This window comes from Bubalus bubalis, chromosome 11 (assembly GCF_019923935.1).
Source record: "Bubalus bubalis isolate 160015118507 breed Murrah chromosome 11, NDDB_SH_1, whole genome shotgun sequence".
Classification (NCBI taxonomy): Eukaryota; Metazoa; Chordata; class Mammalia; order Artiodactyla; family Bovidae; genus Bubalus; species Bubalus bubalis.
The window spans coordinates 77,510,566-77,523,202 of record NC_059167.1 but is presented as its reverse complement, the minus strand read 5'-3'; the positions used below and the strand labels follow the sequence as shown (position 1 = coordinate 77,523,202).

At 39.6% G+C, this 12,637-nt stretch overlaps 1 protein-coding gene across 9 annotated transcripts in view; it reads right to left on the bottom strand.

Moving 5' to 3' along the window:
- RPGRIP1 (RPGR interacting protein 1) overlaps positions 1-12,637 on the bottom strand; it is a 74,697-nt gene that overhangs the window by 5,450 nt on the left and 56,610 nt on the right. For all 9 annotated transcript variants that reach the window (XM_044925270.2, XM_044925267.2, XM_044925266.2 and 6 more), the window contains 2 exons: positions 10,924-11,021; positions 1,306-1,498 (listed from right to left, as the gene is read on the bottom strand). In XM_044925270.2, the coding sequence (XP_044781205.2) occupies positions 1,306-1,498; positions 10,924-11,021 (291 nt within the window). The remainder of the gene's footprint in view (positions 1-1,305; positions 1,499-10,923; positions 11,022-12,637) is intronic.

The following is a 12,637-nucleotide window of genomic DNA, read 5'->3' as shown; positions in this document are numbered from 1 at the left end:
TAAAAGAGAATTAAACTCTCCAAATGGGGCAGCAGTGGGATAATAGAGGAGAAGAACAAGAAGATAAAGAGATATCTTCAGAAAAAAAAAAAGATAAATTATATGATAGGTTGTTTATTTGAAAATTTAAAAATCTGCTGGAGGATGTAGAAAGAATCACAACAGGTATAACAACAAAAAAAAAAGAAAATGAAAAATTGAGACCACAATAATACAAGAAAGAAATTATATCATGGTGTACAACTTGGCTCTATAAGAATATTTACATAGTCACAACAGAAACAATTACAATTACTTAAAAATTGAATAAAATTATGATCCAACTGTACGGGAGAAAGAGAACGTGGATGTGATGTAAGAGAGACAAATTTTATGTGACAAGATAGGAAGTCAGCAGATAAGGTCTAAAATTACTGAATCGGGAAACTGCAAAAGAATGATTTCCTCAGAAACATGGGGTTAAATAACAGAAGAAAGAAGAAATAGCAGAAAAAGTGAAAAGTGGAGTGGTGGACTGAAGAAGGGGTCAGAGAGGGGTGAGGGGGAGTGATTTGTAGAGAATGAGTGGAGCAAAGGACTGCTTTATTTTATTTTTATTTTTTTTAATTAATTTATTTTTTTTTCTGTAACAGCACGTGGCTTTTATTTTTTTTTATTTTATTTTATTTTTAAACTTTACATAATTGTATTAGTTTTGCCGCATATCAAATTAATCCGCCACAGGTATACCTGTGTTCCCCATCCTGAACCCTCCTCCCTCCTCCCTCCCCATTCCATCCCTCTGGGTCATCCCAGTGCACGAGCCCCAAGCATCCAGTATCGTGCATCGAACCTGGACTGGCAACTTGTTTCATACATGATATTTTACATGTTTCAATGCCATTCTCCCAAATCTTCCCACCCTCTCCCTCTCCCACAGAGTCCATAAGACTGTTCTATACATCAGTGTCTCTTTTGCTGTCTCGTACACATGGTTATTGTTACCATCTTTCTAAATTCCATATATATGCGTTAGTATACTGTATTGGTGTTTTTCTTTCTGGCTTACTTCACTCTGTATAATAGGCTCCAGTTTCATCCACCTCATTAGAACTGATTCAAATGTATTCTTTTTAATGGCTGAGTAATACTCCAAGGACTGCTTTATTTTAATCAAAAATCTGTTTAGGCCTATTTGATATTTTAAAACCATATGCATATATTACTTTGATAAATAAAAGAAAACGGTTAGATCCACCCCATCAGAAGCCCTCAGGCTAAACAACTGTCAGCTTCCCCTCCTGCTGATCATGAGGGACACCTCACCCTTGCCGAAGTGGAAGTAGATCTCTTCTCCTGCTCTGGGTTTCCTCAGGGATACTGGAGTCTCCGTCTCTGACAAGGGCAGATCGTAGAACCTGTATTCCACGTACACCTGTTCCACGTTCTCATCACACATCACTTCAGCCTCTGGGTAGAAGGCCAGGGAGACGATTTCAATGCACATCTTCTCTGAATCCTGACAAGGAAAATATTCATTTCCGGTAAGTTAGTGGTGCCAGTGTTTATACTCCATGTAATGAACACATCACTCTCTATAATCACAGGCACACTCTACCTAACATACTACTCCTTGAGAATCAATTTACAGGCACCTAAAGCTGGCACCAGGAGACCACTTGGCTGAATTGGCACTGCTAATCATGGGAAATTGGTAAAGAGAATCCAGGTCCTCTATCTCTCAGTCCAGAAAATCATTTCTCCAGACCAGCTTTTCTCAGCCATCACCACAGACAGAAAGAATCAAGAAACTTTCTGAGAACACAGATTGTTTTCTTAAACTTTCTTGACAAAAACCTATCCAGCTCTTTCCCGCAGTTAGATCCTAAGAGAACTGCCAACTGAGTGGCTCTTTTAGCCACTAAAGCAAAGGGCTGCCCAGCGCTCCCTGGGCTCCCATCGACACCCTGCCAAGTACAAGACACAGAGCAGACCACCCTGCACTCCAGTCCTTTGAGCTCTGCTTCAGACTTGCTGCCCTGGCCAACATCCTCTCTTACTACATGTAATACAAACTATTATTTTGTATTCTAGTCTATCTCAGTTTTTGGTTTATTTGTTTCAGTGCCGGCTGGATCCCTTGTTTCATTTTCCACCACAGAATGTCAACTCACAGTTGGAAAACACTGCACCACAGTAATGACATGATAGCCATTAGCCACATGTGGCTACTCAGCACTCGAAACGTGCTAATCTGAATTGAGATGTGCTATAAGTGTAAAATTCATGCACAGTTTTGAAGACTTTGCATTAAAAAGGAATATAAGATATCTCAATAATTTTTATATATTGATTTCATGTGGAAACGATGATTCTTTAGCTGCTACTGCTACTGCTAAGTCACTTCAGTCGTGTCTGACTCTGTGTGACCCCACAGACGTCAGTCCACCAGGCTCTCCCGCCCCTGGGATTCTCCAGGCAAGAACACTGGAGTGGGTTGCCATTTCCTTCTCCAACGCATGAAAATGAAAAGTGAAAGTGAAGTTGCTCAGTCGTGTCCGACTCTTAGCGACCCCATGAACTGCAGCCTAGCAGGCTCCTCCATCCATGGGATTTTCCAGGCAAGAGTACTGGAGTGGGGTGCCATTGCCTTATTAGATTAAATAAAATACACTATTAAAATTAATTTCACTTGTTTCTTTTTATACTTTTAATGTGGACACTAGAAAACTTTATATTACATTGGTGGCTCACATTATAATTCTGTTGGACAGCACTTCATAGACGATAAGCTCCACAGGTTCTAGAACCGTAACTCTGTTTTGCTAACCCCTTTAGACCTAACATCTAACATACCACTAATTTGTTTTGTTATCTCTCCATGTCAACTAGATCTAAATTTTAAAAAATTACTTTTGACTCTTTCCCTCATAGTTGTTCTCATTCCATTAGATTGAGGATGTTGGGGGGGAAGTTTTCATAAAACTATGAGAAAAAAAAAAAGCCATTACAGGCTGAGAGTGCAAATTAGTATCATTTGGGGGATGATAATGTGGTAGAATCCATCAACATTTCAAGAGCAGATTCCTTTTGAAATCAGCAGTTCCACTTCTAGGAATCTATTCCACAAAGACATTTACCAAGAACAGAGTAGTACACAGGAACAAAGGTGTCACTGCAGCATTATTCCCTCCCTCTCTCCTTCTTTTATTGTAGATACCTGGCTGTACAGAGACAGAACAAGGTCTGCGCACGGCAAACTCTGCAAAAGCTAGGTGCAGCCACCACACATTTGTTCCTCTCAAGGCTCATTTGTAAAGGCTGGCTATGAGATTTTACAGTGGAACCTCCCCCCACCCCACCCACCTTTACTGAGATGAAACTGACATAACATTCCCTTGCTTTCCAGTACCTTAGATCAAGGGTCCCCAACCTCCTGGATCTAGAGCCTGGTGATGTGAGGTGGAGCTGATGTAATAACAATAGAATTAAAGTGTACAATAAATGTAATGTGCTTGAATCATCCCCACGCCACCCCCACCCCCACCCCAGTCTGTGGAAAAATTGTTTTCCACGAAACCAAGTTTCTGCTACCAAAAAGGGTGGAGACCTCTGCCTAAGATGAATCAAACTATTTGCTACCTCAGGGCATTTACATTTGCCATTTTCTCTACCTGAAGTAATTACCCCCCAAGGATTCCCTTCTCATTCTTCAGATTTCAGCTGAAATGTCCTCTCCTCAGAGAATTCTTTCCTTACTACCTCATTTAACTCAACTCTTCCCATTATTATTATATCACCCAATGTGCTTTCTCTGTAGTCTTTAGAATCAGCAAGTATCTGTTTGTTCAGAGATTTATATCTGTTTTCATTCAGTAGAACGTTAAGATTCAAAAAGGAAAGGACTAAGTCTACCTTATTTATTATATTGTAGCCACAGAGCCTGGCAAATAAGACGACAGGTAACTCCATGATTACTTGTTGAAGGACTCACACGGGTCCTGTGAGGATTATATGGTTGCAACTAGAGACTATCATACTAAGTGAAGTAAGTCAGAAAGAGAAAGACAAATACCATATGATATCACTTATATGTGGAATCTAAAACCTGACACAAGTGAATCTATCTAGGAAACAGAAGCAGACTCAGACATAGAGAACAGACTCATGGTTGCCAAGGGGGAGAGGGTTGGGGGAGCCATGAAGTAAGAGATTGGGGTTAGCAGATGTAAGCTGTTCCATACAGAAAGGATAAACAAAAAGGTCCTAAGCTATAGCACAGAGAACTATATTTAATATCCTAAAGCCACCTGATGTGAAGAACTGATTCATTTGAAAAGACCCTGATGCTGAGAATGACTGAAGGTGGGAGGAGAAAGGGACGACAGAGGATGAGATGGTTGGATGGCATCACTGACTCGACGGACATGAGCCTGAGTAAGCTCTGGGAGCTGGTGATGGACAGGGAGGCCTGGCGTGCTGCAGTCCATGGGATCGCAAAGAGTCAGACACGACTGAGTGACTGAACTGAACGGAACTGAATATATGTATAACTGAGTAATTTTGCTATACAGAAAATAACACAACATTGTAAATCAACTATACTTCAATTAAAAAAATAAAAAAAAGTTAAAACAAACTAGTGAATATATGAAAAAGAAAGAGACACACAGATACAGAGAACAAACTAGTGGTTACCAGTGGGGAGGGAAAAGCAGGGAGGGGCAAGATAGGAGTAGGGGATTAAGCCATAAAACTATTATGTATAAAATAAATGAGCTGCAAGGATATATTGTACAAGCCAAGGAATATAGCCAATATTTTATAATAATTATGAATGAATACTGCTGCTGCTGCTAAGTCACTTCAGACGTGTCCAACTCTGTGTGATCCCACAGACGGCAGCCACCAGGCTCCCCCGTCCCTGGGATTCTCCAGGCAAGAACACTGGAGTGGGTTGCCATCTGTTGTACACCTGAAACTTATACACTATTATACAGCTATACCTTGTGGTGATGTGATTTAGTCACTAAGCCATATCTGACCCTTGCGACCCCATGAACTGTAGCCTTCTAGGCTCCTCTGTCCATGGGATTCTCCAGGCAAGAATACTGGAGTGGGTTGCCATGTCCTCCTCCAGGGGATCTTCCCGACCCAGTAATCAAACCTGGGTCTCCTGCATTGCAAGCAGATTTTTTACCAACTGAGCTATTTTTTAAAAAAGAAAAACTTTTTCAAAAAAGGAAAATGCATATTTCAGAATAATATAGACCAAAACTGTTTTGAAAAATGAGGGAAACTGGATGAAGAGTACATGGTACCTCTCCATACATTTTTTTTTTTTTGCAACTGTTTACAAATCTATAATTATTTCAAGATCAAAAGCATTGTAAAAGAATAATATGTACAGTTGATCTATAGTTTGATGTCATTTATATAATTAGTAATATTATATATGTAACTAGTAGTATTAGCCATATTAATAACTGAAATATATGTTAACTCATTTGAACTTGCTAGCAGAACCCCTAAAAGCAGTTAGTTATTCAGCATTAGTGACAGACAGATAGCTCCCTTTGGCTTATTCAGGTGTGCTAGCTAATTTTGAGGAGAGAGAAGGGCAGAGTTCCTAAAACTAATTAATACACATAATTAGTCAAGAAATCTTCAATTCCTGAACTTAAGAGTATAAGAAAATAGAATAAACCTCTATTTTATTGGTTCTTGAAATACACTATATACACTATGGCTAAGAGACAGTAATCTGAGGCCATAGAGCAAGTGGAAATAATTGTTCCCTTCTCATTAGGAGAGGTTAATAAGAGGATTAGTTATATGGTCCACTTAGTAGGAGACTGACTCCTGAGATCAGGAACAGAACTTCATATGGAGGAAACCATGAGGTTTGGATTGAGATCCCTTCCTGGGGATTCTTGGAAGCACAGAAGGCCTTTAGGAACCTTGTGTTGATTAATAGAGCCTCCTCTGGAGCAGTCCTACTCACATCCCATGATAAAGAACTCTTCTAATTCTGGACTTTAAGAGAGGCAGTTAAAGACCCAAATGTACTATGACTGCTTTGCTTTTTTTTTTAAATTAGTACAAGGGAAAGACATTTGCCAAAGTTCTTAAAGTTGTAACCTATACAACTGACCTGGCAGTTAGAAGGGAAATGACAGCCCTCTGTCTGGATCTCGTCCCCTTAGGGCTTTGTCCTTCCTTGTAGGGACCACTACCACACCATAGAAGCTTGCACTGGGGAACTAAAGTATTTCAGAGAGGAGACAGACTGTTGCCACCATCATCATCACTATCATTTAGTGCTTAATTTGTCCCAAGCACTATATTAAACCCTTGTCACACATTACCTTATTTAAATCTTTCCACATGGCTATAAAGTGGGCATATATATCACCACTCTACAACCTCAATATGCATAGCAGCACTATTTACAATAGCCAAGACACATGGAAGCAATCAAAATGTCCATCAACAGATGAATAAAGATGCTGAGTGTGTGTGTGTGTGTGTGTGTGTGTGTGTGTGTGTGTGTGTGTATACACACACTGGGCTTCCCAGGTAGAGCTACTGGTAAAGAACTCACTTGCCAATGCAGGAGATCCAAGAGATGCAGGTTCAATCCCTGAGTCTGGAAGATCTCCTGGAGGAGGGCATGGCAACCCACTCGAGTATTCTTGCCTGGACCACCCCATGGATAGAGGAGCCTGGCAGGCTACAGTCCATGGGGTCGCCAAGAGTTGGGCATGAGCTGAAGCAACTTAGCACAGCATACTACATACATTTATATAATATGGAATATTACTCAGCCATAAAAAGAAGGAAATAATGTGATTTACAACAACGTGGGTGGACCTAGAGATTATCATACTAAGTGAAGTGAAAGACAAATGTCATATGATATTACTTATATGTGGAATCTAAAATATGATACAAATGAACTTATTTACAAAACAGAAATAGACTTGGACATAGAAAACAAATCTAGGCTTACCAAAGGGGAAAGGAGGAAGGGATAAATTAGGAGTACGTGGTAAGCAGATATAAGCTACTATACACTATATATAAAATAAAGAACAAGGACCTACTGTATAGGACAGGGAACTATATTCAATATCTTGTAATAACCTATAATAGAAAAGAATCTAAGAAAGAATATATATAACTGAATCTCACTGCTGTACACCTGGAGCATTGTAAATAAACTATCAGATCAGATCAATCGCTCAGTCGTGTCCGACTCTTTGCGACCCCATGAATCGCAGCACGCCAGGCCTCCCTGTCCATCACCAACTCCTGGACTTCACTCAGACTCACGTCCATCGAGTCAGTGATGCCATCCAGCCATCTCATCCTCTGTCGTCCCCTTCTCCTCCTGCCCCCAATCCCTCCCAGCATCAGAGTCTTTTCCAATGAGTCAACTCTTCACATGAGGTGGCCAAAGGACTGGAGTTTCAGCTTTAGCATCATTCCTTCCAAAGAAATCCCAGGGCTGATCTCCTTCAGAATGGACTGGTTGGATCTCCTTGCAGTCCAAGGGACTCTCAAGAGTCTTCTCCAACACCACAGTTCAAAAGCATCAATTCTTCGGCGCTCAGCCTTCTTCACAGTCCAACTCGCACATCCATACATGACCACAGGAAAAAACCATAGCCTTGACTAGACAAACCTTTGTTGGCAAAGTAATGTCTCTGCTTTTGAATATGTTATCTAGGTTGGTCATAACTTTCCTTCCAAGGAGTAAGCGTCTTTTAATTTCATGGCTGCAGTCACCATCTGTAGTGATTTTGGAGCCCAGAAAAATAAAGTCTGACACTTCAATTTAAAAAATATTACCACTTTACAGACGAGGAAATAGACCCTAACAGAGGTTAAATAACTCCCCCCAAATGGTATAGATACTAATAGCCGAGCCTGGATCTAAACCACTTTTGTCTGAACCACATTTCCATGTTCCTAAACATTACATTCTCTTGCCTCCTCCATTGCTGTGGCTGACTCCAGGCAGAAGAGGGATAGAGCCCAACTACTGTCTCTGGACCTTCAACCTCTTCCATCTTTCATGCCCAGCTATTTTGAAATACAAACAGGATTGAGTATGAGGCAGGAAAGACAAGCCTGGGCCCAAAGACAGCCTATATACCTCTTTATTTTGCACTTAATGAGATATGAACATGAAGAAATGGCATCTAAAACAGAAACTTCTAGCATCTGAACAAGAAACTCTGACCACAAAAACCATGGCACATGCACAGTAAAAATGTTCAGACTGCTGATAACCCTGTTTGACCTTCCCCTGTGGTGCTTGACTAGTAAGGGAGAACAGTTCTTAGAGCACTTGTATAATGTCTTCAGGAAATAAATGCATGAGACCCAGAGGTGATGCAACCTGGGGCAATCCAGGCCATACTTCAACCCTCCCCTCAATGAATATTCCACACCTAATCATAAATACTCCCATCCATTCAAAGGGCTAAAAATAGGATAAAAGGGGGATCAAAAAACCTTGTGGCATGTCCCTCACTTGTGAGGAGGCCTGCACTCTGAGTGTGTAACTTTCACTTCTGCCTCAATAAACTGCTTATTTTTTATTTTAAACAAATTGTATTTATTTATTCAGGCCATGCTGCACAGCTTGTGAGGTCTTAGTTCCCTGATCAGAGATTGAATCTGGGCCACAACAGTGAAAATGCTAATCCTAACCACTGGGCCACTAAGAAATTTTCCCCTGCCCCTTTGTTCTCTTTAATCCTCACCCTTGGTGTAGTTGTGTGGGGTTTTTTTTTTCCCCTTTGTGTTTTGTGTTACCCATCCAAATTCTTATGGATGAGTTGAACAAGAGCCTGGACTTTTTTTTCTTTTGGCTGCACCATGTAGCTTGTGGAATCTCAGTTTCCCCACCAGGGATTGAACCCAAGCCATGGCAGTAAAAGCATGGAATCCTAACCATGAGGCCACCAGGGAACTACCAAACCTAGACTTTGGATAAAGCTTTTCTGGTATCAAATATACATGTGTCTGTGTTTTAAGTTTAACTTGATAATAACACTAATTCTTACTAAATATGATCAGATTTCATGTTTAGTTTATCAAGTAACATTTTTATGTATATAAAGGTTTTCTAACAGACCTCATTTAAGAGTATTTAATTTAGAGTAATTTTTATTTTAATTATTCATTTTTATTTTTGACTGCACTGGGTCTTCATTGCTGTGTGTGGGTTTTCTCTAGTTGTGAAGAGCATGGGCTACTCTTCGTTGCGGTGAGCAGCTTCTCATCGCAGAGGTTTCTCCTGTTGAGGAGCACAGGCTCTAGGTGCATGGACTTCAATAGTTGTGGTACATGGGCTTAGCTGCTCTGCAGCATGTGGAATCTTCCCGGACCAGGGATCGAACCCATCTCCCCTGCCCTGGCAGGTGGGTTCCTAACCACTGGACCACAAGGGAAGTCCTAGGGTAATATTTTTAATGTCATCTCTCTGACTTGTGGTTCCAAATTTGCTGATTAGCTGACTGCTTTTTGGGTTGATCTGAGAGGTACACAGTTTAGAAAACGACTCAAGTTCCACCTCTTTCATTAACTACTGCTACAATGCTGGACATATCACCTGGTCTTCTTCACCTTATGATAGCTAAGGTGTTATGGTCTAGTTCTAATTCTATGGCTCTGATTTGTTTTACAAACATTACTCAAGATACTAGTTACACAGTGTCTAAAAAAGATATGACAGATAAAAGTTCAGAAAATAAACTTAAATCCCATGGACGGAGTAGCCTGGTGGGCTGCAGTCCATGGGGTCGCTAGGAGTCGGACACGACTGAGCCACTTCACTTTCACTTTTCACTTTTATGCATTGGAGAAGGAAATGGCAACCTACTTCAGTGTTCTTGCCTGGAGAACCCCAGGGACGGGGGAGCCTGGTGGGCTGCAGTCTCTGGGGTCGCACAGAGTCGGACACGACTGAAGCGACTTAGCAGCAGCAGTATTTGCCATATTAACAGCCTGAGTCTACTGCACTCAAATTGTTTCTCCCCACTCCAATATCCTTCATTTTTCTATAAAACCTCAGTACGATTGCTGACTTTCAAGGAAGAGTTTTCTGATCTCTACAAAAGCAACAGTAATTTTCCTGTTTGGAATTCTCACAAACCTTAGAGTTATATCACATAATCTACCACTTGATTCTAGATAGCCCTATGCTCTCCTTTATTGTTTCTAATGAGGTTCATAATTCTCAATTAGATTTTAATCTTTCATTCAGTCACTCACTCAACAAATACTTATTGACTGCCTACAAATGTACAAGGGAACATTCTAGCAGCTAGAGTGATTGTCTTCTGTCTAATCTATAACTTCACAATATTCCAATAAAATGACTGTGAATATACCTGTGAATATTTATTCGTGTGTGTGTGTGTGTGTGCGCGCACAGCCTCAATTAGTTTCAAAAGAGATTTGAGGCCAAAATGCTTAATATATAATTGTAATTACAGGTTTTAAAGGTTGAATAAAAACCTTCAAAAACTGAATGATCTCTCTGAGCCCTCCCAGAAAGAATCCTTTCCTTTCTTCCAGCCTCCACCTCCCAAAGTAAACCTGCTCTCTTAAGGTAGATTTAAAGAAAGGGGTGTCACAGGCTGGGTAAATCACAATTTACAATGAAGGAAGTAGGTAAGGGATCCAAAGAGGAGAGACAAGTGTTGAAGTCAGTCCTCATTTATATTAGTGCCAAATCAAGAAAATGATCCTTTCATCTGCCTGTATCAACAAACCTCCATTCAATCACAATGCAAATTTAACTAAATAATTTGAGTTTCCCATCTGGTTCATTACAACGGGATTTGAACTTCGCACACACGGCCATTAAGCACACTGGCATTACCTACAATCTTGGCTCATGCACAGTGGTTACCCCCGTGTACTTACTGCCTTAGGACACTTCTGAGATACAGGTGTTACTATCTCATCGCTGTCTGTCGTTTGCGCTTCACTGCCTTCAGAAGCTTGTTCACAGAATTCTTTATCTGTCAGCGAAGAGACATAGAGTTACAGAGCCGTTTTGGAGCATGCTGTCTATCCCAGAAAAGACTTAGTACCTACATCTTCAATTTACTGTCTAGGTACTAATTCTGAGTACCTAGATTTTGGCTGTAGTTACTAAGAATCAAACCCTCTTTTTTAAAGTTTCACTTCTTCAGAAGATTACCAAACACACAAGGTTCACTTCTGAAAAATAGAAAAGGAAGGAAGGTAGATAGTAGGTAGAGAGAAAATTTGTCCTTTCAGGGACTGAAGAAAATTACTAAGCAAGGAAAAACAACATAATCAGGATGCAGCAGATTGTATTTTACAAAGACTGGCATCAAACAGTATCTCTCATCCCACATGCTCTTTCTTACAATGTGATCTTGATACTCCTAAAACTTTTTTTAAGGTAGGCATTTTTATTTACTTATTTTAAAATTTTCATTTTATATTAGATTATAGTTGACTTACAATGCTGTGTTAGTTTCAGGTATACAGCAAAATGATTTAGTTGTACACATACATATATTTATTCTTTTTCAGATTCTTTTCCCATAGAGGTTATTACAGAGTATTGAGTAGAGTTTCCTATGCTATACAATAGGTCCTTGTTGATTATCTATTTTATATACAGTAGTGTATACATGTTAATCCCAAACTTCTAATTTATCCCTCCCCTCCACCTTTCCCCTTTGGTAACCATAAATCTGTTTTCTAGATCTGTGAGTCTATTTCTGTTTTGTAAATAAATAAGTTAAATAACTTTATTTGTATAATTTTTTAGATTCCACATATAAGTGATATCATATTCTATGTCTTTCTGTGTTTGAATTACTTCACTTAGTAGGATAATCTCTAAATCCATCCATGTTGTTGCTAATGCCATTATTTCATTCTTTTTATGGCTGAGCAATATTCCATTACCTCATCTTTTTAATCTGTGTATCTATCATTGGATATTTAGATTGCTTCCATGTCTTGGCTACTGTAAATACTGCTTCAGTGAACACTGGGGTGCACATATCTTTTCAAAGTATGATTTTTCCAGATATATGCTGAGGAGTGGGATTGCAGGATCAAATGGTAGCTCTATTTTTAGTTTTTTGAGGCAGCTCCATACTGTGTTCCATAATGGCTATACCAATTTACATTCCTATCAGCACTGTAAGAGTATCTCCACACACCCTCCAACATTTATTATTGGTACACTTCTTAATAATGGCCATTCTGACCTGTGCAAAGTGGTACCTCATTGTAGTTTTGATTTGCATTTCTCTGATAATTAGTGATGTTGAGTATCTTTCCATGTGTCTATTGGCCATCTGTATGTCTTCTTTGGGGCAATGTCTATTTAGGTCTTCTGCCCATTTTTTTATTGGGTGTTTTATTTTTTCTTGTTGTTGAGTTGTAGAAGCTGTTTGTATCTTTGGAAATTAAGCCCTTGTCGGTCACATTGTTTGCAAATATTTTCTCTCTCTAGTTTTCTTTTCATTTTGTTTATGGTTTCCTTTGTTGTGCACAAACTTGTAAAGTTTGATTAGGCCCCATTTGTTTATTTTTGTTTTTGATTCTATTGCTTTGGGAGACTGACCTAAGAAAACATTGGTACAATTCA